Raw genomic sequence first — 24,670 nt, 5'->3', positions numbered from 1 at the left:
TAAAAAAAACACTATATATATATATATATATATATTCATACATTTTTAAAATTACAGGATGTAAGGCACTCAATGTAGGTTTTTCTGTAAATTAGATAATTTAACAATTTTGTATAGATCTTTAGAGATAACTGTTATAGATATACTTATATATAATTGTTACAGAGAGTTGCTAATCATAAAAAGCAGAAGAGGTGAACCTTTGAAAGTAGACTTTTAAAAATATAACTATAGGGGGTTTCCCTGGTGGCGCAGTGGTTAAGAGTCCGCCTGCCAATGCAGCGGACACAGGTTCAAGCCCTGGTCCAGGAAGATCCCACATGCCCTGGAGCAACTAAGCCCGTGCGCCACAACTACTGAGCCTGCGAGCCACAACTACTGAAGCCTGTGCGTCTAGAGCCCGTGCTCCTTAACAAGAGAAGCCACCGCGATGGGAAACCCACGCACTGCAACGAAGAGTAGCCCCCGCTCGCCGCAACTAAAGAAAGCCCGCGTGCAGCAACGAAGACCCAACGCAGCCAAAAATAAATAAAATAAAAAATAAATTTATTAAAAAAAATATATATATATATACATATATAAAACTATAGGGAATTCCCTGGCAGTCCCATGGTTAGGACTCCATGCCCCAATGCAGGGGGCCCAGGTTCGATCCCTAGTCAGGGAACTAGATCCCGCATGCATGCCGCAACTAAGAGTCTGCATGCCGCAACTGAGACCCAGTGCAGCCAAAATAAATAAATAAATAATAAATAAAAATAGAACTACAGGGACTTCCCTGGCGGTCCAGTGGTTAGGACTCTGTGTTCTCACCACCGAGGGCCCAGGCTCAATCCCTGGTCGGGGAACTAAGATCCCACAAGCCACGTGGCACGGCCAAAAAAATAAATAAAATTTTTAAAAATAAAAAATAAAAATATAACTACTTTATTTAATCCCTATGTTAGAATTTCCCCCCAAGATTTCCTCTAAATGCTGAATGAGATATAAGAGAAGCACCCTGTTCACTTAACAAATGAGAAAATTAAACCTCATATAAGCTAAATTTCCCTAGCCCCAAAATGGCCTTTTGACTTTCCTCTGTAAACAGGGAGTGAGGTATTTACCCTGGAGGCTGAGGGGGCAGGGAAGGGCCTGCATTCAGGCCCGGAAGCCTCCATGGAATGAGACGATTCAGGAAGATAACCTGTCAGGGTATCCTCGCGGGGCCACGTGTGGACAGTAAGGCCTGAAAAGTCTTGTGAAGTGCAAATAAGAAGTGTCAAATAGGGGTTAGAATACTAATCAATCAAAGCACTCGTCAATATAATCCACACTTACCTCATTGGCTCTTTTGATTATTTTATCATCCACGTCTGTAATTCCCATCACCATGATGACGTTGCACCCAAAAACCCTGGTCAGGATCCTTCGAATTATATCAAATCTAACATAGGAGCTGAAAGAAAAAAAATGTTAGGGCATCTTTAAAACCGAAAGTCGTCACTGTGATCTTCAAAAGCGTGCGGTACATTTAACGTGGTGCCGCACGTTAACTGTGAGTGTGTGACATCAAGGACAGTTCCAAGGACAGCTGGGAAAAGGAAAAGCCTTTTACTGACTGGCCCATGTGGGTCTGCATGAGAAACTGACAAAGGTACTGCTTCAATTTCAGGGCACCACATTAGCATTTTTAACTTTACAGACGTCGAGTTTCCATCTATTCAATCGCATAAAAATTCACTTGTGATGCAAGCTCAGGAGGTGGTCAAGATACTGAAAGCTTTTACCATCCTTGTTCGTGTTCTAGAATAACTAATGTTTCACGGTGACAAGAGACAGAAGCAAATAATGACAAATCAAGACAGGGACAATCCCATCAAAGCTGGATAAGATCATTCCTAAGAAATGTGCACACAATTGTGGAATATGGAAACACCAGCTTATGGACAGGCTGCACGGGGGTAATTCAGACTTGTGAAAGCAAAAGGGTTTAAAATCTAAGATCCATTTAAAATCTCAAGAAACTAGTTTCCCATAAAAACAACCTTAAAACTCAGGGTCAGCTAATCTCATGCTCATCTCTGTTATCGACACGGCCTAAATTTGAGCTCATAAAATCATTTTCCCTCGAAAATGAGCCTCATTATTGTATCCCTTGAACTCCCAACACCCACCTGCCCCAAACAGAGCTGAGGCCAAATTCCAGGGACAAGTATCTCCAAAACTCCTTCTCAAGAAGCTAAAAGGTTAAATATCCTTTTGAAGCCTCAGACTGCTTATTTATGAACTGGGCAAAAATTCCACTATGTCATAGGGTTGCTGTACATCATCTTGGTGCCTGTGCAGCAGGAATTCCAACTAATTCTTACTATAATTATCATCAGCGTACCCCTCTTTGTCAAGTCAGGAAAACGCTACAAGAAATGAGATTTAAGAGAAAAAGCTAACAGGAACCTGAAACACAGTGAAAAAAGAGTCAAATCACATGCGCAGCCCAGAGGAGCTCGGGGGCTGCGGGTCCCTGATACCTGCGTGTGGCTGCTCCCCGGGGCCTCCACAAGCACCGTGGGTACCCTGAAAGCCCAGGTGCAGGACCAGCTCCCCTGGCTGAGGCCGCACCCCTAGCGGGGAACCTGGACTCGGCAGACACCCGCCTCCCCCTCAGCTCAGCACTTCCCAGCCAGGGGACCTGTCCCCATTTACACTCTGGGGGTGAGAGCACCACCACCTGGTGTGGTCAGAGGATATCACTGGCTGGGGTTTGCGCAGCGTTTACAACAGCAGGTAGCCAGAGCTGTGTCTGGTAAGTGTCTGTCTCTTTAACACAGAGGCTGGCGGGGCGAGCAGGGAGGGGAGTGTGGAGACACGAACCTGGAGAGTGAGGAGGGACAGACCCGCGGAAGGACACGGTCCTGGGCTTTGGGATTTCAAACTTTACTGAAAAGCAGTGGACCATGCCTGACCATCCCTGACCATCCCTGCCCCCAGGACTACAACCTCTTCAGAAATCTCGTAGCACTTAGGGTTCTACCTCGCAGGGACACCCCAGATTGAGGACTCTCCCTGATGAAGCGCCACCGAGATGCCCAGAGTGGTTATCCTCAAGGGGGGGCCTGGGCAAGGGAGTCGGACAGGAGGCTTCTGGGGTGCTGATGACGTTCTGTTTCTCAATCTAAGAGCCATGAACGTTGTCTTGGCCGTACACTGAAGATCTGTACTCTCTCCCGTATTTGTAAGGACAGATACAAATCACAACTGAAAGGCCTGATTCTGCTAGTTGAAAATAAGGGAGAGGCTCTGCCCTACTCCCCCTTTCTTTCAGAATTTCTTCCTCAGCCCTTTTAAAATGTACCTAAATGCTTCTAATGGCTAAACAAGCCTCTGTCAGTCTCATAACTCAGGAAAGTTTCAAGGACCTGGGAGCCTTCACTTTGAAATGAAGTTACCAAGAATGTTCACCACCCAATGGGAGGGGTGTAACCTGTGCCCGAATCCACACTACAGACCTGCCTGAACCAGAGAGCTGGGCTCACTCAGCTCACACAAGACTGCAAGTCCCTTCTGTCTCTGCAATCCTTTCAGCGAGCTGCCTGTGCGTCCCATTCTGGTTTAAGTCTTATTCGATAGTAAAATTGTTTTCTTTCTCTTTTGCTTTTGTGGAGAGGTTTTCCAGGGTGGGAGATACAATAACCTCTACTGTTTTCAATATTTCCCCCAACATCTTTAATACTTCAATAAAGAGATCAAAATATGCTTTTTATAATTAACAGTTAAGTTGGCCCAAAGTGAAGGAAAAAATGACTCCTAGACTATTTACTTTGTTATAACACACACAAAAAAGTTCAGATCTTGCTGGGTGATATATAAATTTTTGAAATACGTACTGAATAAAGGTGACTTTTAATCTAGATCTGAACAATAACAAGTTTAAAAGATGCACAAGAGAAAATATCAGGAAAAGCAGCAATTTCAACAAACGCAGAAGGCAGCACATTACCAGGTGGAGACAGGGAGCACATGGGGGTCAGATGCCCCAGGGTCCACCCCAGCTCTCACACTTCCTAACGTGTTACCTATCCTCAAGAACTGGTGAGCCTTCACCACACTTCCCACCTCAGAGACTGGGTTAAGAAGCACTTTATGGGCGTTTTCATAAAACTGTGAAGATTCAAAAAGATGGATACTACTATCCCCACCTCAAAGATGAAGAAACCAGGACTCAAAGTAATAAAGCGGGGGACTTCCCTGGTGGTCCAGTGGGTAAGACTCTGCACTCCCAATGCAGGGGGCCCGGGTTCGATCCCTGTTCCGGGAACTAGATCCCACATGCATGCCGCAACGAAGAAGTCCGCATGTTGCAGCTAAAAAAGATCCCACGTGCCGCAACTAAGACCCAGCGCAGCCAAAATAAATAAATAAATGAATAATAAATAAATAAATAAATATTTTTAAAAACCCAAAGTAATAAAGTGGCCTGTCCAAAGCTGGGAAGTAAATAAGCAGTGGGGGCCAGAAATAACTCCTGACCAGCTGATTCAAGGGCCCTTGGAAAGGCTTCATCTCACTACCCAACAAGAAGCATCTGATTCCAAAACAGGTCCTTCTTCACTGCTCCTCACTGCCTCCCTGACCTTCCTCACCTGTGAAATGGGACCAAGCGAGACTGTGACATGTATGCTTCCCATGATGCCTGCAATACAGTAATTATTCAGCATTCTCAAGTTGCCACTTGAGGGATGGCAAAAACATGCAAAGGCTTTTTCTTTCCAAAATAAATGGTCCCTTAAAGTGTGAAAATTCAACCTCAGGACACTCACCAAGCATGACCCAGGTGTGCATGATCGTAGACAGTTGGTCCACAGCTATACCTAGGAACAGAGTTAAAATCCACCATGTGAAACATATTTGCAAGAAACGGCACCCCACTCTCAGTTATGATCATCATATAATCATGCCTTTTTTGAAAAGTAACCACTTTGGGGCAATGCATAGCCGGGGCTGTATTACACTTGAATCGCTAAATGCACAGCCAAACCTGTGAATCACTATGACTTTAAACATGCTTTTATCACTTATTAAATGCTTCCACCTGAGAACCCAATCCCGCTTTCCAGGCAGAGGCCCCGCCTCCGAAAACGCTGGGTCCACAGCCCTTCCCGCCCCACCTCCCGCAGCACCCCGCCCCCCCCCAAATCCCCGGGGGCTACCAGGAGGCGGTGTCCGCGCCGCTCACGATCAAGGGGTCTTTCCTCCCGGTGAGGCTGTTGTACACCTTGACGCCCGTGTCGTAGCCCGCAGGCTGCAGCCAGCCCTGCCCGCGCGCCCCCGACGCCGCCCGCCCCGGCCGCTGCCCCGGCCCCAGGCCCAGCACGGCCCGGAGGAGCGAGGGGCCCACGGGGACCCCGCGCGTCCGCAGCATGGCCGCTCCGCGAGCCGCGCGCAGATACTCGCCAGCCACACCCACTCCGGGAGGGGCCACGAGGCCCCGCCCACACGGAAGGGGCCCGGTCACGCCCCGCCTACCCCGGAAGAGGAGGTCGGGAAGAGGCCGCCCCGCCTCCCTCGGGCTGTCCGGAGCCCGCTGCGGCGCAGGGGGAGGGGCAGTGCCTCAGGGTGGGGGAGGGGAGCGGCAGGCTGGGGTGGTGTTCCAGCCCCGGGCCGCGCGCGGGCCGAGGCGCTCCGCCCTTCTCCTCAGCGCGGGGCAGAGCAGAGCCGGTGCAACCCGGGCCTGGGGACGGGCCTAGGCGCGGCCCGGTCCGGTTCACGGGGCGGGCACCAGCTGCCGGCTCCTCGTCTGCTGGCGAAGCACATCTGCACCCCAGCGCAGCACACAGAGCACGTCTGCACCCCAGCGCAGCACACAGAGCACGTCTGCACCCCAGCGCACACCCTCTGTCTCCGCAAGAAAGAGCGAAGCTGGGGCACCACCCATTCATCAAGTACGCGTAGTAGGAAATGTCTGCCTGGGATTCATTTTAAGATTAAAAGTTATGTCATCTCGTCTCTTGAGAACAAAAACATTCTGAATTGCGGTTTCAACGGGACTTTCTAAAGGTGGATTCTCTTGAAGTTACTTTCAAATTATCTCGACAAACGTGTCCCTACTGGTATCTTCCAAAACCGTGTCAAAAACAGAAAGAGAAAGAACGAAAGAAAGGATGAACGAATGAAAGAGAAAGGAAGGAAGAAAGAAAGAAAAGGAAAGAAAGAAGGAAAGAAAAAGAGAAAGAAAGAGAAAAAGAAAGGAAAGGAAAAAAGAAAAAAAAATCCCCTTTGCTTTTGCAGTCCTCAAAACAGCACATAAGTTCCCCAGTTCTTTCTTGGGCTTGTTTTGGTCGTTCTATAGAAAAGCAAGTGCTTAACTAGAGACAAACAATTATCTTCCTAGAGCACTTAAACTTTCCCCAAGATCCCTGGAGTCCAGCTCTGCAGCTAAACGGTAGTCTAACGTGAATTGTGTTCTAAGGCATGACGCTAAAATGTTAGAATCTGTCGTTCAGAATTAGGAGACCTCCACATCAGTGCTAAGCACACACTCCCCAAATACAGTTCTGCTGGTGCATTACCCGATCTCTGAGTACTTTAGATTGCAAGTTCTTCTGAACTCTCTCACGGTACCCACCAACAAATTCAGAAAATGATTGCAGAATCAATCTCTGATGAAATCCACCTGTTGTGCAGGTGGGAGAACATTTGAGCAGTAAAACATCTGATAGAGAAAGCTCTGACCCAGATATTAGATATGCCAGTAAAATAAGAAAATGAACAAAAGGCTTGACTGCAATCTGTGAGAATATGCGGAATGCAAGGAAAAAGCTAGAAGTTTTGAAAACAGATTTAGTAAGACAACACCAAACCCCGCACATGAATCTGGATAGCTGGCATGTTTTAATTGGCCATAGGACATCATGATTTTTAAACTAACAATGGTATCTTCTGTCCTCTGAAAATTGGTCCCGTAAGGTGCTCAGCCCTTGGCAGGCAGCAATGCTACCTTAAGTCTTCTGGGAATCTTCAAACAGTGATAAACATACCCATTATTTAATGATGCTTAAAAGCATGACTCCTCTTGCAGGTTCAATATTAAAGTAAAAGTGACTGGGAAGATATATTAGCACATACACCAGAAGAGTGAGAGAGAGAGAGTTGAGGTGACTCCTCCCAGTCTAGGTCAGAACAAAGTATATTAATGATTCCAAAATATCACGAATGCCATTTCTTAGTCCTTCATGACAACAGCAAAAAAAATGTAGTTCTCAGCATTACATTTTCTTTCAAAGCAAAATTTGTAAATCGAAAGTAGAGTAGATAAGATAGCACATATTGTTTAGGGCAATTCAAGTTTGAGATGAATGTGTTAGGATTTATATTTTAAGCACCTCTAAAGAATTGTATGTTCATCTCTTTTACTCCCATAGGTTTCAGCATCTCCAGTTAAACTAGAAATATAACCTTAGAAAAAAAATTTAATAACTATTTTTGAAACACACTCCAAAGAACAAACTTTAAACAACCAAAATGCTTCAATCTATCCTCAAAATTAAACACTTTTCTTTAGTGGCATATCTAAAATGCGTGGTCAGTTATGCCTTAGCTATTGGTCTTCTAACCTTGTCCAAAAAACGGTAAAGTCATTGGCATACACGTTAAGAACTTTGTAAAGCTAATCAAATATTTTCTGACTTTTTAGCCCAAGGGGTAAATTAAATGTCTTATAGACATTTTTTACCACTGCATCCCTAGTGCATAGAACAGCAGCTAGCACATGCTAGGTGCTCATTAAATATTTCTTGTTGAATGAATAAGTTTTTTTTGTTTCACGTGTCTGTGAAGTCCATGAAAACATGAAGAATCATTATTGGGATAACATCGTGATTAAAAAACAAACAAAAAAACTCCAGCTTGCTTATCATTGGAAGGGGTAAATTATTTCTCACCTTTATTCTTAAATCAAGATAAACACTACTCATTTTAGAGCCGATGAATGCAAGGATTAAAAGAACCTATCTCTTTCTTGCAACTGTACTTTAAAATTACTTATATGTTTTTTTCTTATTCAACGTTTACTCTCTATCCCATATAATGTCTCCGTTTCCACATAACGTCATAGTATTAAAGTCTTTTGTGCAGGCTAGTGGCCAGTAAATGAAACTTATCATTTGCTTTAAACTGGGCCAAAACTGGAAAAATGCGAATCGCTAAGTAAAATAACAACCATTTTCCTGACTATCGAAGTGAACGTTCTCCTGATATGAGGGTGGGTTAAGGGGGCTGAGAGTAAAGATCAAACCCGTTTACTTGAAAGTGTAAGTATTATTCGTCATTTATCACCGCATCAACGATCCAATGTGAACAACTCATTTCGAAAGACAAACAGCTCCATTTAGTCTCGTTTGCGCCCCGCAGATCGCTGGAATGAGCACCGCTGCAGATAATTACCTATTTTATAAACACTGGATTGGTCTGCAATGCTACTGGGTTACAAAGAGTAACTTAAAACTTCCCGGCGGTCGTGGTTGTCACAACACTGCTTCTCCGGAGACTCGGAGCTCCAACCAGAACGTGCCGAACCTCAGAGCATCGCTCCCCGACCAAGTGGAGCGTCCGCGGGGCAGCAGGGCACCCGGGAGCGAGGCCGAAACGCCCCATCCACGAGCCGAAGGGCGCGGCGCCGCCCAGGCGCGGAGCTGGTAGGGACGTCCGGAGGCTGCAGCCGAGCTACCTGACAGGGTTAGAGACCGCGACAGGACACCCGCCCCTCGGAAGAGGAGACGGCCAAACAGCAGAGCACAGCCGAAGCGGCCTAGCGCGCCAAGCCAGGAATACCAGCCGTGGCGCAGCCCTGGGCCCAAAGGCCAAAAGCCAGAACGTGGCCACGCCCATGGGCGGGGCCTCGGCCGGAAAGGGCGGGCCTGAGCGGGGCACGTCGTCTAGGCAACGGGGCTCTTCCGAAAGTCTCAATCAAGGAGTTTAGGGCGGGGAGAGGAGCCATGGGGGGGGAGGGGCCGAGACAGCACAGGGAGAGACCCCCCCAGGACCCCGGCAAGTGGAAGCCTGCACCGCCCCGCTTTGGGTGGTCTTTCGAAATGGGGGCGCGGACTTAAAGAACGGATTCCAGGACACAGGCGGGAAAGAGTCGGGGTGGCCCGCCCTCTGCGGGGGCCCGGCGTGGGGAACCGCTCCCGTCTCGAGCCGCTTTGTCTCCAAGCCGCTCAACACTGGGCTCCGGCCGGCGACACAAAGGGAGGGCGGTGAAGACCGCGCAAGCGCGCGAGCCGCCGAGGCTGCTGGGAGTGGTGGTCCGACTGCCGAATGGTAGGTCTCCCGCGCGGGCAGGCTGCTGCCTGGGCCGCACCAGTGCGCATGCGCCGTCGCTTCCGGCCTGCTCGGCCAGCCCTGTCCCTCCGCCCCCTGGAGGACGCGGGTTTCTAGTAGTAAGAGCCCAGGAGGAGGTATCCGTGCTCACCCCGCCTTCTCTTCGTCCTGATTGGACTACTGAGGTGAGAGCGGCAACTCGATTGGCTGTCGAGGTTGCCAGTCTGTTCCGAGCCGTACTTATTTCCCGCTGCAAGGCGGGCTTCAGAGAGCGAGGGGTTGAGCACGGGGAGGGAGGTGGCGATCTGGGCTCGCCATGGTGCCACTGCCGGGTCGGTTCCGGCCAGGTCTTGGGCGGGGCTACCTGCTGCCCCGCGTCCCCCTGTGGGCGTGCAGTGCCGCCCGACGCGCTCCGCCTACACGTGCGAAACTCCTAGTAAAGTTTGCGCCTCGCCCGCCGCCCCTTGCCCCCGCGACCCCCGCCCGGGCAAAAGTGACAGACAAACCCACACCCCCGGGCGGCGGGGCTGGTGAGGGGCATGAATGCGGTGGGGGCGGGGCCCACGGGGGAGGGGGGGCGGAGGGGCCGCGGCGCATGCGCGGTGCTGGGGGCCGAATGTTTCCCAAGTGTTTGAAACTGGTATTTGGGTTTTCCACGTTGGACAAGTGCGGCGCGGCGGGCGGCGCGCGCCCCTTCCCGCGCTCGCTCGGCCCCGGCCCCGGCCCCTGCGCCGGGGTGCGCGCCCGCACGCCCGCCTGCGCCCGCCCCGCGCCTGAGGCCGCCGAGCGCCGGTCCGGCCCGCCAGGCGCCGGTCCCCGGGCCCAGGCAGCGCGGCTCGCAGATGTAGCGGCGCGGGGCCGGCCGGAGGGGGGGCGCCGGCGGGCGGGAGCCTTGCATTTTGCAGCGCTGGGCTCCGAGGGGGCGGGGGCCGGAGGAAGCGGAAAGCCGCGCGGAGTCGCCGGGGACCTCGGTGAACCATGTTGAGCCCTGCCAACGGGGAGCAGATCCACCTGGTGAACTATGTGGAGGACTACCTGGACTCCATCGAGTCTCTGCCTTTCGATCTGCAGAGAAACGTCTCTCTGATGCGGGAGATCGACGCGAAATACCAAGGTACGGCGGGATGGATGGGCGGGGGCGGCTGCTCCATCCCCGCCGGTCGCGGCGCGCCGCGGGGCCGCGGGCCGTCCTGCTCCCCTCCTGGAGAGCCGCGAGCCCGCGGCGGGGCCCTTGCCGGCAGAAACAAAAGGTCTGGAGCGTCTTTGATTTGCCAAGGTCCTTGTGCGCGAAGCCCGGACACGGAGGAGGAAGGAGGAACGAGAGGTCTCAACGCCAGGCTGCGCGAGCAAAGCGCTCTTTGTAGTGAAGTGACGAGGCGGGGTGCTGCGGGGGAGGGGGCGCAGGGGGCGCAGGCTACGGCGCCGAGGGAGGGATGTGCCGCGGTCGCTAGGCTGAGGGGCGCAGGGACGGGGCTGCGCGCAGGGCTGCTGGGAGGGCGCTGCGGACGAGGGGTCCCCCGGCCCTGCTCGCTATCCCCGGAACCACCTTCACCCAGTCCTGAATCTGAGTGTTACATAAAGTCCGGGGTCCGTACTCCGCGTGGTGTAGTCCCAGTCGCCCCCGCCCAGCCCCCGGCCCTGGACACCGAGTGAGGGCCGACTTGCGAGGGGCGACGCGGCCGGGTGTAGTTTGCGGAGGGCCAGGGCTTTATTCCGTGTGTGCAGTGGGGAAGGGGAGGGCAGGGAAGGGAGGATGGGGCGAAGAAGTCGCCCATCTGTGCTGTGCTCGGGGGGCGCAGGCAAGTATTATCGGCTTGGAGAGGAACATGGCAGGGGAGAGGACCTGTGGGTCGTTCTGTGCAGCCCCGGCTGCCCAGACTGCCGGAGAGAGACGGAGGGTTCGGGTCCGCTGGGAATTGCTGGCTGTTGGGGAAACTTTCCTGCCTGGTCAGGCACGGCATTGGGGTCTGTATTTGGAACGTGGATAGTCACTCGGAGTTTACCCATGTTTACAGGACTGCGCAGCAGGCAAACGGAAGAGTGGGGGGAGGTGGAAAGCCAGAAAGCGCCCCACACCGCACTAAAAACCCCTGAGGGGAAGGCGCCCCTGCGCGCTCTACTGGAGGCTCGGCTTCGCAGCGACTTTTATAGGAGGCTTATTAGCATATTGCGAATGTTCCGCCTCGGCCTCCTGTAATTGGCCGTGGCATCTCCCATGGAATGTCCTTATCAGTCCGCTGCTGAACCATTGGTTGCTGGGCCGGATGAGGGCGGGCCTTGCGCAGTGACTGGGACGGGTCTCTGTTTCCGCTGCTTTCTTTTTTCTCTTTGGTAGAGGGGCGGGGAGGAGGGAGGAGGTCGAGTTGATTTGAATGTCTTCGGGTCGCTCGGCCTCCGCCGTCGCATTGGCCATTGGTGTAGCTAGGGCGGGCTGTGTTCTCTGGTCCTGCGTTGTGATTGGTGCCCCGCCTGGCCTCCGCCCTCCGGCCCGGCGATCCCCATAGGCAGTGGTTCCAGGGGCGGGGCGTGCCGCCGGCTGGTCACCTCCCCATTGGCGGGGACCGGCTTGGCCCCGCCCCCATGGACGTGAGCCTGGTCACTTCAGTCGCGGAGCAATGGCGGCGCCCGGGTTACAGGGTGAGGCCGGCAATCCTTGCTGCCGGGGCTGCCGAGGGCGCAGTCGGTCCTCCCGCCCGGGCCCCGAGGACCCGCGGGTGCGGCCGCGTGGAGCGGGGGAAGCGTGAGTGACCCGGGCCTGGTGAGTCGGTGACCCAGGACAGGGAGAGCCGGGCGGCCCCCGAGGGGGTCCCGTGTGCGCTGAGCTCGGAGGCGGCTCGGGTGGTGGAATGACTAAAGCGGAGAGTTAACGGGTTTCCCAGTCTTCGAGGAATTCGTCGTCACCGGCACTGTTCCTTAGCATTTTTAGGAAATCTCAAGGAGACCAAAAAGTTCATCCTGAAAATTTTCGAGCGTCCACGTCAGTATACCGTTGAGGTTGCTTTCTTACAGCTTTCCTTACTGTCTGGCAGCCTGTTTTACCGCTTCAGAGCCGGAGTATCTTCCGTCGAGTTAATACACGCTCAGTGCGTACTTGGCTCCTTCGGAGAAAATCAGTCCCACCCGCACCCTACCCGGCTCACGTGGAAGCCAGTGCCCTGAGTGAGCTGCAGAGCCTTAACATCCGTCATGGTAATAGTCGTAACTCATTTGGTTGGGACTTAGTACTTAAGTGTTGAGATACGCAGCACAGTCTAATCTAAAAATTAAGGCTATATTTTTAAAAGAACTCCTAGGTTGCAAGTCAAACTTTGGTTAACAGTGTTTCCATAGTAAACATCAACTGGACATTAATTCATAAGGATGGATCATAATTAGTTTACCAATGATATTTGAGGTTATTTTGAATTTAAAATATTTTTCAGCTATTTTTAAAGTGTTATTTTTTAAATGCCCACGCACCAAGGAAGAAGACTTCATAAAGAACTTCAGTGCAATCCCTGTGTAAAACAAAAAAAACATTTCTAGTAATTGGACAGATCAGTTTAAATTTGGCTGCAGTCTCGCTTAATCCTTAGATTCTTTCCATGGTACCATTGCTTTCCTATAGTGTCGGTTTGGAGCATTTTTAGAAAAAAGGGTCAGCAGCGGTTGGAGCTGATGAAGCTGAAGAAGCCAGGTGTGCTGACAGGATGCCGCCCCAGTTAGCACAGGGGTTCCTGTTTACAGATGTTTGTACTTCAGTGGCTTTGTTGATAAGAGTACTTCGCTTGGGGCATCGAAGAAATGTATGCCGTTGTGTAGGCAAAAGAATTATTTCTTGGTAATTTTGTAATAGGGTGTTTGTTTCTTTCCCACAGCGGGGCTTCACGTGGCAGTAAGCTTGCTTGTGATGTAGAAGAAGCTGTATGCTATTAAATTAGCAATATGATGGAATTGTTCTCTTTTCTATGAAATGATAACATTGTCTTTAGAAATTTGGTTACTAATTAAACCAACTGATATAGTTTTGTAATGTGTAATCCACTTAAAAAATAAATGGCAGAAACTCATATTTTAGCACCTGTGAAATAGAACTTGGATAAGTTGAATAGAGCTGTTTATTTTCGGGAATAATTACTCCAAGAGCCCGTGAGACTATGGCATTCCTCCTTTCTGGTGGCAGACAGTCTGCATTGTTCCTCTAGGAAATGTCTTCAGCGCTATCTTCAGTTGAAGGATGTAGCCTGGAAAATAATATGTGCTTAAGTAGTATTCGCCTAAGTTCATATGTTTACTCTAGTGTGAGGTTTATGCCTTATAACTAATTGGATGTAAGATCTGGAAGGGGTTATGTCACATTTTATACTCGCCCCACCCGTATCCTCCCCGCGGCTTCCGAGTTGGAGAGTTGAATTGCCTTATTTTAAGAGACTACGAAAGGTTTTCAGCAGAAAAATCTGATGCTATTTAATTTCATGGTTACTGTTTAGGGAAAATAACTCTGCGAATTTCTATCTGTGTATTTAAGTAGATTCTTGGGAAGAATATTTACTTTCCTTATTTCAATCAGATTATCTAACAGCTTTTATTTCTTGAGAAATTGCCGAATTACATTTGCCAAATTACATTTTAAAATCACATACACTGTCTTCTAACCTGTCCAAGAAGATTTACATTTAGTACTGAGGGGTTTTTGTTTGTTTTTGATAATGTTTTAAAATCTGTTGACTTTTATAGATACAGATGTGATTGTTTTAAGCAGTAAATGGAAATGTAAAATCTGCAACGTTTGTTTTAAAGCAAGGCTGGGTCGCCTGGCTTATTGTGACAAACCATTCTTGTTTTCAGTAACACACGGTAATACAGAGATATTCCTGTACGTGCTGGGATGGAATGATGTGACCAATAAACTGAGGCCCTGGGTCACTATGTAGTATTTATGTACGTTCTCTAATTTAATCCGGTATTCTAGATGTCAGTGCATTAAAATAGCTAAAATAACAGCCTTTAAATTATTACAAAAATATTTGAATAGAAACAATGGAAATGTAGGACATAATCATTAATTTTATAGAAAATAAAGGTTTGGACCTCAGCACTCCACCTAAACTTGAACTTTCCCCATAGGTGCCTGTCCAAGGAGTTTTCGTTACCCAGTCTCTGAATGCATACAGAGTCCCTTGGGGAGCTTTGAGGGGCACTTTGATAAATAGGAACTGTGTTGATGTTTGTATTTAGTTCTAGAGATTTTTTCACCAGGGGGGAAAAAAAAAAAAGCCTGCCAGAGAGGCCTACAGGTTACAAGTTTTCATACTAGGAAGCCTTGCATTGATCCTTTTTGTCTCTTAACAATTACTTTTTTTGTAGATCAGAGAACCGAAAGCCTCGGTAGGGTTTACGGCGAGGGTGTAACGCTTATTGTTTCCTTTGCAGAAATCCTGCAGGAGCTGGATGAATATTACGAGAAGTTCAAGCGGGAGACGGACGGCGCCCAGAGGAGAAGGGTGCTGCCCTGCATTCAGAGGGCGCTGATTCGGAGCCAGGAGCTGGGCGACGAGAAGATCCAGATTGTGAGTCAGATGGTGGAGCTGGTGGAGAACCGGGCCAGGCAGGTGGACAGTCACGTGGAACTCTTTGAGGCACATCAAGAGGTCAGTGACACCACTGGCCACAGCAAAGCTGGCCAGGATAAGTCAAAAACTGAGACAGTCGCGCAGGCAGAAAAGCCTAACAGCAAGCGGTCCCGGCGACAGCGCAACAACGAGAATCGGGAAAACGCAGCTAATAATCACGACCATGATGACATCACCTCCGGAACGCCTAAGGAGAAGAAGGCGAAGGCCTCCAAGAAGAAGAAACGCTCCAAGGCCAAAGCCGAGAGGGAGGCATCCCCTGCGGACCTTCCCATTGACCCGAACGAGCCCACGTACTGTCTGTGCAATCAGGTCTCCTATGGAGAGATGATCGGCTGTGACAATGACGAGTGCCCCATCGAGTGGTTCCACTTCTCCTGCGTGGGGCTGAACCATAAACCCAAGGGCAAGTGGTACTGCCCCAAATGTCGAGGGGAGAACGAGAAGACCATGGACAAGGCCTTGGAGAAGTCCAAAAAGGAGCGGGCCTACAACAGGTAGTGGCGGGCCTGGCTGGCCCGAGGCGAGCAGGACGAGCCGTGTATTTATTGCATCGCCACCTGGACGGGCGCGGGGACTGCACGTGTAGCCTTCTAAAGACTGTTGGAAGAGGAGCTCTTCCTCTCGTAGCTCTTCCTCTCGGGGTTCTCTTTGCTTTTCCCTTGGTGCACATGTGTAATGAGAGAGTGGTCTGTGGATAAGCATTTTAGAAACTGCAAATATAGGTTTGAATTAAACACTCGAGTGGGTCTCTGGTTTCTGTTGTTGTTGTTGGGAGTCGGGGATGACTTGGAAGCAACCGAACACATTAAATGTGGAAAGAAGAAATTTCACTTAGCTACTATTTTATTTTTTAAAAAATGTTATTACTTCACGAACAGATTTTTAAAAAGTTAGCCAAGTTGCTGAAAATATAACCCATAGCAAATTTGTTTCTTGCTATAATAGTGTATATCCATGTAACAATTCAATAGAAAGGTTTAAAGTTTGAAAATCATTTTTTAAAAAAGCTAAATGGTTACATTTTACCTGACAAACGTTTTATATACTGGCCCCTTCCCCAAATGGCCATTTTTAATGATTGGGTACATTTTTTTATTAAACCAAACAGGAGTGGTCCAGTCCTGGAGCTTCAGATCACGCTTTTGCTATCAACAAATACTAGTGTAGCTGTCTTTAACTTACATAAGGTGTACAAATGTGCATTTTCAAGTGAACTTGCACTCGCTGAATTATAGTCAGAAGTGCAGCCAGATGCCGTTGTGTGCATGAGGGCCGTACAGACTTGACATCAAGAAATAAATGCAACTTGGCCAGTTTGTTCATCTACCAGTATATTTAATCTTGACATAAGTAAGTGTTAAATTTTTGTCTTAAAAATGTGTACACCAGCAGCTTAGACAAAGCCTTAAGCAAATTTTGTATTATTGTTCTCACTTAATAATGAAGTAGAAGTTATCTAATTGCCAGCAAAAAATAAGTGTTAAAACAGAGTATATGTTTAGACCAGGGGTGGGGAAATTACTGCCCACAGACCAAATACAGCCCACCACCTGCTTTTGTATGGTGTGTGAGCCAAGAATGATCTTAACATTGTTAAATGGTTTAAAAAAAAAAAAAAAAAAATCAACATGAGAATCCAATTTCGTGACATATGAAAATTATATGAAATTCAAGTTTTAGTGTCCATAAATAAAGTTTATTGACACAGCCAGGCTCATTCACTAGCGCATTGTGTGTGGCCGCTTTGGTACAGCGTCAGAGTTGAGTGGTTGGGACACAGGCCATATGAGCCACAAAGCTGAAATTATTTACTTTCTGGCCCAATCGAAGAACTGTGCTGACCTCTGATTTGGACTGACTTCTTGCATGGTAATCGGTGTCCTTCACTGCCCACATATTGAAAGGGTCAATGGAATTTTTCTTTCTAAGCAATATATCGTTCACTTTAACCCTGTATTGGAGAGAACAGTTTCTCTCCGTAGTCTGCTGAGTCCCTGAAGCTACCACAAGGAAGAATCGAGGAACCACTGTAGCATCTGAGCATGTGTATGGCATGTGTTTATTACACGTAAAACCAATAAGTTGTTTTCTGATTGTTGACTTCATTTGGTAAGCAATTAATGAGAACTTTTTTTGTGCCAGACATAACTCCCTAACTTTTACATTGAATTTCCAGTACAGAGGGCTGTTTGGTAGAGAAATGCACATTGTAGTTGATCACACATTAAAACGTGAACTGTTTGCATATCAATACCTACAAATGGGCATTTGCTTTCCAGCAAAACTCCCAAACGTTTAAGAATCTTAAGTGTTTAAATTTGATAAGCTTTACCTAGACAAATAAAAATTAGGAAGTTTACTGGATGAAAATAAGTTAACTAAAATAGTCAATGACAGTCCAATGGCGAGAAGAGCAGTTTAAACCAATCTTTGCTTGTATAAATTAACTATATTGAAAACAGTTCTATTTGCTAGTTTTCCACTTCTATTTTAATTAGAGCTAATGATGAAAGTTAAGTTATGGAAGAGAAAATTGAAGAGAACATACTTGCTAATACTGGATTTCTTCATGTTTATTCAGTTTCGGTGTAGACAGCTCTACTGGAGAGAGACAGGCACAGGGGCCAAACCTTGCTATGTCCGAACTCCATCTTTGTCCCTTAGGGCTTAGGTATTGAATAAATTGCCTAACCCATGATCATGGTTCTTCACTTTTAAAATACAGTTCACCCTTGATCAACATAGGTTTGAACTGCATGGGCCCACTTACACGCGGGTTCTTTTCAAAAGGAAACACTGCAGTACTGCACGATCTGCACTTGGTTGAATCCGTGGACTCTGACCCCCCCGGATACAGAGGAACTGCAGGGACGGAGGGCCGACTCTAAGTTATACTCGGATTTTCCACTGCCCTGGGGTCAGCGCACCTAACCTCCGTGGTGTTCAAGAATCAACTATATGTTTCATTTAGGGTGGTTCCGAGAACTAAATGAGGTGAAGTAAGACACTGGCATAGAGTTAATCTAATGCTGGGTCTTTTTTCCCTACCTTTGATGAAGTTTCCAGTAAGGACAAATGGCTAGCCATGTTTTCTTTTAAAAATGTGGAGTGTTACAGAGGCAGAGTTTGTTAGATTTAGCTGTCTTTTAAATCACTTTGATTATTTCCAGTGGACACTGGATAAAAAGTCACAGATAAGTGCTTAGAACCTTATCACCAGGTAAGTGATAAGAAAACAGAAAGATCCAGGTAACCCTCGGGGAGTGCGGAAAATGGGATTGAACTCTTTTTGTATTTATTTAGGTTAGTGAAAAGCTATCTAATGTAGAACAGTTGCTTTTGTTTATTTGCTTTTTGGTTTTTTTGATTTAAGCATTTTTATGGAGGTATAATCGACATAACATTAAATGTTAATTATGTTTCAGGTGTATAACATAATGATTGGATATTTGTATATATTGCAAAATGATCACCACTAAGTCTAGTTGACACCTGTCACCACACAGTTATAATTTTTTAAAATCTTGTGATAAGGACTTTTTAAGATTTACTTTCTTAACTTTCAAATATGCAATACAGTATTATTAACTATAGTCACCATGCTGTACACTGGATCCCATGACTTATTTATAACTGGAAGTTTGTACTTTTTGACCCTCTTCACCCATTTCATGCACCCACCACCTCTGCTAACCACCAGTTGCTTATGTTTAATAACCAAGTTATTACAGTCCAGATAAAGGGTCTAAAATGTTTCCATTAGAACATACTTTATTTTAAACTGGGACAAGGCAACTCAGTTCACTCAACCACTGCATATCGGGCAGCCATGGCATGGTGTACCTGGGGCATGGGGTGCTCAGAAGAGGGTACCTTCGGGGTCCTGAGAAGGAATACCGCCGTGACAGGACCCACGGGCCGCCCACAGAGACGTGCCCTCCAGCGACTTGGACGTTGTGGTGTGGTCTCGGTACCCGAGGCCATCTGTGGGTGCAATTGCTGAAGTCATAAAGCATTTACCAGAGCAAAATCCATTGTGTTATTACTATATGCTTCTTTTCTTTTTTCTTTTTTTTACTGTATACTTATTTAGAAAGAATAAGTATTTACTTGAAATACCCTTTTGTACCTCATGTTCATATAGTGTTCCAGGTCACATGTATTAAGGTATTAAACCTTTCACTAAGCAAATTATGAACTTTCTGTCTCTGCACTTTTAAAGACAATGTGCTTCTGCAGGAGGGTCTGGCCCTTCCCCATCATTCTGTCTAAAGTAATTTATGACTCTTAGCGATCGCTGGCATGTATAGAACAAGATTTTATGGAAATTGCCTCCCTCTCTGTTGCAGCCTGTGACCCATTCCTCTTTCATCTTGGTTCCGGTGGTTTTAGGCAGTCTGGGAGGTAGACTTCTGGATTCGTTTAATCTGGAGAAATTGCTGGTCAACTGCAGCTTTTCTTTTTTTTTTTTTTAAAGGAATTCCTTTATTTTTATTTATTTATTTATTTTTTATTTATTTTTGGCTGTGTTGGGTCTTCGTTTCTGTGCGAGGGCTTTCTCTAGTTGCGGCGAGCGGGGGCCACTCTTCATCGCGGTGCGCGGGACTCTCACTATCGCGGCCTCTCCTGTTGCGGAGCACAGGCTCCAGACGCGCAGGCTCAGTGGTTGTGGCTCACGGGCTTAGCTGCTCCGCGGCATGTGGGATCTTCGCAGACCAGGGCTCGAACCCGTGTCCCCTGCATTGGCAGGCAGACTCCCAACCACCGCGCCACCAGGGAAGCCCTGCAGCTTTTCTTGACGCACTTGTGTCCTCATCACCCTCATTCTACACGAGTGTGGAGGCTCCGGAAGATAACAGTGGTAAAAGGTGTGTCGTGACTCAAAATAGCCTCAGGAGGTTTTTATGAGGGGTTTTGTTTCAGAATATTTAATATACAGTTGTTTTCCTCACAAACCAAACAGGAGCGTGCTGTGTCCCCTGGCCCCCGAGAAAGGTTGACAACATGTTTTGACTGAAATGAAACAAAGCATTAGGTCACTTTTCTTTCCCTGCCTCAAATTCTTTGTATTATCTGATTTTGTTCCAAAAAATGGGGTTGATACTTTCTCAATTTAAAACCCTTACTTGAGAAGAAGTCACTGCAAACTGAGTAACAGGTTAAATCTTGATTTGAACCATTTAATACTTCGTTAAACCCAAGTGTTCCTATTAACCCAGAAAATGCTTTTGTTTGAGCAGGTCCACTTTAAATAAAGTGAGTCAGCACTGCTGACAAATTAAGAGCCACCAGTCACCGCCTGCCACATGCTAGCACTGCGGTGGGCATCTGTATACTTATGTTAAACCTTTATAACAACCCTGCCTCGAAGGTGTTAGTCCTCCTGGTGAGGATGCTAAGACTCAGGTGAGGGGACCTGACTCTCATAGGCCTCTCGCCCCTCACTGGGCTGCGCAGCCTGTGTCCTCTTACCACCATCCTGCACCAGGACGCCTGCCTGCAGTCAGGACCTGGCACCGTTGGCCCATATTAACTGATGCCGCAGTGATCTTGCCTCTGTCCTCGCTGCCCTGGGCGATAGAGAATTACCTTCCACTTATGACTGAGAAAACTGAAGAAGATAGGAGAAACTTGCCGGGCCCAGGATTAGAGCTGGAATAGGAGCCCAGGGTGCAGGGCAGTCAGCCTGGGCTCTGCACTGCTGGGCTTTTACCTGAATGAAGGACCTGTGTTACCAAGTGTAGCATCTGTACCTGCCTTTCCTCCAGTGATGCAGTGCGCTGTCCCAGCGCATTTCCTGTCTGGCCCCATAGTAAATTTCAAGCAATTTACCAGAGGCAGAGTGCTATCCAGACCTCAGCATGAGATGTGAGGTCGGACGGTTTGAATCGGGACTAGTTTACCTCATACAGTCGGACCTCGGGGAAGTTGCTTTCTCAGCCCAGTGTCCTCATAGACAAAATCAGGCCAGCGACAATGCATATCTATCCCACGGCAGGAGGATCGGCCTAGCTAAGGTGTGCAAGTACCTTACAAATGCTAAACACCGTGCCAATAATGACTGGAGTAATACTTTTGGTCAATTGTTGATTATTCTAGTTAACAGATGTATTCTGAAAAATGAAATTGAGATTCCTTACAGCTGGAGAGAAACAGTCAAGTCCAGCCTTAGAATAAGGCGGCCACTTCCTCTTCCCTCCTGCCTGAGTAAGTCTGCAGCTGCTTTTCTATAAATGATTGTTTCTCTTTGTAGAACACAGAAGTAAGTAGAGAAATAGAGTTTTTATTTTCAGCAGCTGTCAAAGCCCAGTAAACTTCTTGCTGACTCACCTCTTGGTTGAATTTGAGTGTAGAGAGAAGAGTAGTTCAGTCCCTTCTGTGTGTAGGTGAGGAAACTGAGGCCCAGAATGATAAAGTCACTCAGCAAGTCAGTGGTGGGGCTCTTGGACCAGATCTGAGTGTTGTGACTCCAGGGCGGCCCATCCCACTGTGCCACGCTGTTCCACGTGTGGCCTGATCTCACTTAGACACTCTTCATGGGAAGCCATCAGCCTTCAATGAACACGTGTTGAGGAAATAACGAATCTAAGAACTGACATAGGAAAACAAGACATTTTCTTCTCTAAGTTCTAAATGTTCTATAATCACACCTAAAATGGAATTTCAATTGGTTTGTGTGAAGGAAAGATTTTTAGGACAAATGTATAAGCCATTAGAAATGCAATGTTTCTAAGTGATTGATACTTGAGAAATTGAATTTGGTTAGATTTTGATTACCCCATGCACTGAATACTTTCTATTATAAAATTTCATAAAAACAAATGTCAATAATTGTTCATAGGGTTTATTAGCAATTTACAAAGATGCTTAGAAATGGTTTGCTGTCTCCCAAATTTTATTTTGCACAACAAATTGCTTGATAAATACTTAAATTTCCTCTATGATTGTATTTAAGCATCTTTTGGTTGCCAGTAGCAGTAATTGACTATGCCTTAAGCAAAGACGGAAGGGAGAAGGGACGGCTCAGAAAATCCAGGAGCCAGAGCAGCAATGAGGGCAGGCAGCATGGCTTTCTCTCTGCAGCACACATGTGACTTGAGAAACAGTTTGGCCCAGGTAGAGACAGATCCACTTGGCATCAACTATGGCCAACGGGGCAGATGGTGTGCTAGACTGGGAGCTACTGCAAGGCTGGCTCTGACATTCAGGTACTATGTTTAGAGTCAACCTTCCCTTTTTAAAACTCTTCTTGCCCTGATGGATGCCATGTTTAAAATGGATAATTATACTGCCACCATGGCAACCAGAGTGGATCTGGCTTCATTCTTTCCCCGATAGTTGGGACGTGCTCAGCGGATGGAAATTATCATTTGTATCTTAAGGTAAGTAAAAATTAGGTGGTGGTGAGGGTTATAATTATTCCATGGTCGATATACACGATTTTCAAAATATTTTTGGTTCCTTGAATCATAGATCTACTCCATAAACAGGAAAAATCCAAAGTTGACTAACAGTGAAATACTTTCAGGGCACAAAGATCTGCCCTAAAATATCGGTCAGTTGAAGGTAGGGATACGCCAGGATGAACTTCACAGATCATCATTCAATGAGAAAGGCTAGTAATGAGCATTTCACTTCGCAAATTTTGAGGCCTTATTTCTAGACTCAAGAACATTAACAAAAGTGAAAGCTAGATTGAGCTGTACAAGGGAAGGATAAGAAAAGAATGTGTGAGGACAACTGTGAAATAGTTGGGGGGTTATTCCATATTACACTATAGTTCAAAAATGATCTTTAAGGTCAATGTAAAGAAAGGACACACTATTGTCATTTTTATTAAGCTCTGACAGGACATATTGGTGTGATGCAAATCTTAGGTGAAGTTATAATTCCTGCCACTGAGTTTGCAGTGCAACCTAATTTTTGGAAAATATGACAACTGAATAGACCACAGAAGAACAAATTTGATAATACTAGCAAAAACCTAAAGTGACAGCGTTATTGTAGTTACTGGGGCTACTGCCTTGAGGAAGCAAAATACACAGACAGATTTACTCACCTTATTTCCTCTTTTATTCCTATGAGGTTCCTTTGTAGTCTGACTCTTAATATCAATTTTGTTTATATTTTCTAATATCCAGCACAGGAAAGAAGCTAGTGAAGGACACTTCTGGCCTTACTGGTAAAGTCACAGCACTGAAGCGTGCATGGGATAGAAGACTATTGCATGACCAAGGATGGACGTTCCCCTCGTTGGTGGGGCGACTTGGAATTTTTGACAATTGAAGGTGTCAGGCCAACATTCCTTAAGTGCAGAAAAAGCAGAAGGTCAGCCTGAGAAATAAAAAATGTGGACAATAAAAATCAAATATCTATGGGAGCCACGAAGAGCTTCTGATCGATATGATCAAACACTAAAAAACTGCAGGAAATGTGCGGGAGGGAAAAAGTTTTATTACATCCTTAAGAGCAAACACAAGAAAGGAAATTCTCCATGTGCCAAAGCAAAGGAAGTCAGAGTCAGAAGAGTAAGCAGCTGCTGAAGAGGTGGGCAGGTGACAGGGGCCTGGCCAGTTGAAATGCCCTACCTGCTGGCCGTAGTGATGAAGGTAAGAATGGGCAGGTACCCCAAGCCTATCACTACGCATCTTTCCTGGAACTTTCTTCTGGAGCTACCAGCACAATTACTTTTTCTCCTTCCATTGGAGCAGCTAACCTGTGAGGATTTAGGTCTGGGGCTTCCAAAGTGGCCTTGCCCATCACATGGAGAAAGTCTGCCTGGAAAATGAGAGAAATATAGTGCCCTGATGGCAGCGTTTCAACCTCCGAAGCCACACGAACCCCTGGGACGGCCAGTTACATGAGTCAGTAAAATCCTTTTGTTCTTAAGCCGGTTCAAGATGGGTTTGTATGCTAACCAAATCTACTACGACCTCCACTTCCCAATCTACTGACCTCCCCAAGGTAACAGCTATCAACTGTTGGTGAGTATCTAGCTTTACAGATCTTCTTCTTAGAAATTATACACACTCCTCTACAGTGGTTTTAACACCACAGATTTCACACTCTTGCCATCAAAGATGCGGTCTCGTTTCCCTCCCCCGGTCTCGGGATGAGCCTTCCCACCTGCCCTCACGAGGAGAGTGAAGCAGACATGGTGCCGTGAGAATTTCAAGGCTGGGATGCACCAGCAGCACAGCTTCTGATGGATCCCTCCTCCCCACGGATGCTTCGCCTCGAGACAGGTGTTCCTGCTGTATCTTCAGCTGAGCCCCAGCTGGTAGCCAGTGCAACCACCAGGCGTGTGAGTGAGAACCTGCAGACAATTCCAGCCCAGCCCCCCACCCCATGCCAAGTGAGCAGAGTTGAGGTGTCCCCACCAGCCCTGCCCAAGTCACAGATTCCCGAGCAAACACATTTGCGGGTGGATTGTTACATAGCAGTAGACAGGCAGAACAATGCCTAGGCAAAGATACAGTTTTGCTTTGCTTTGTTTTTTACATAAATGGGATCATATCCTATGTATTGATCTTCAAATAGCTAATTTTTTTCCTATGTAACACTTTGCCCTGGAGATCTTTCCCGGTCAATACATGGAGATTAATTCAGGATAATTAACTACTGCAAATAGTGATGTCCTATGGATATGCCATAATTTATTTAAACACTCCTCTAACGATCAGCATTTAGATTGTTTCAACTTTCTTTTTTTGAAAATCATGCTAAGATGAATGTCTTTGTGTTGATCTTGTCGTGCA

General features: G+C 47.1%; 2 protein-coding genes across 5 annotated transcripts in view; one reads left to right on the top strand and one right to left on the bottom strand.

The window, feature by feature from the left end:
• The window catches only part of CARS2 (cysteinyl-tRNA synthetase 2, mitochondrial), a 38,819-nt gene extending 29,952 nt beyond the window's left edge, over positions 1-8,867 (bottom strand). Inside the window, exons 1-3 of one of the 3 annotated variants that reach the window (XM_061171044.1) lie at positions 8,422-8,867; positions 4,800-4,850; positions 1,321-1,438 (exon numbers count right to left, since the gene is read on the bottom strand). In XM_061171044.1, the coding sequence (XP_061027027.1) occupies positions 1,321-1,374 (54 nt within the window). In that variant the 5' untranslated portion in view covers positions 1,375-1,438; positions 4,800-4,850; positions 8,422-8,867. Of the gene's footprint in view, positions 1-1,320; positions 1,439-4,799; positions 4,851-5,189; positions 5,485-8,421 lie in introns of those variants that run through there. The other 2 variants (XM_061171042.1, XM_061171043.1) reach the window with 2 other exon arrangements.
• Positions 8,868-10,092: 1,225 nt separating this feature from the next.
• Positions 10,093-15,658, top strand: ING1 (inhibitor of growth family member 1). 2 transcript variants are annotated; one of them, XM_061170656.1, is made up of 2 exons: positions 10,093-10,411; positions 14,710-15,658. In XM_061170656.1, exons 1-2 carry the CDS (start codon positions 10,276-10,278, stop codon positions 15,408-15,410), a joined length of 837 nt encoding a protein of 278 aa, XP_061026639.1. In that variant the 5' UTR covers positions 10,093-10,275; the 3' UTR covers positions 15,411-15,658. The 2 variants fall into 2 exon arrangements, with proteins under 2 accessions (XP_061026639.1, XP_061026640.1); XM_061170657.1 differs by lacking the exon at positions 10,093-10,411 and adding an exon at positions 11,778-12,037.
• Positions 15,659-24,670: the final 9,012 nt, after the last annotated feature.

The sequence above is a fragment of the Eubalaena glacialis genome, chromosome 16, assembly GCF_028564815.1.
Source record: "Eubalaena glacialis isolate mEubGla1 chromosome 16, mEubGla1.1.hap2.+ XY, whole genome shotgun sequence".
Taxonomy (NCBI): Eukaryota; Metazoa; Chordata; class Mammalia; order Artiodactyla; family Balaenidae; genus Eubalaena; species Eubalaena glacialis.
The sequence above is the reverse complement of the archived record's forward strand: the minus strand, read 5'-3'. Positions and strand labels throughout refer to the sequence as shown.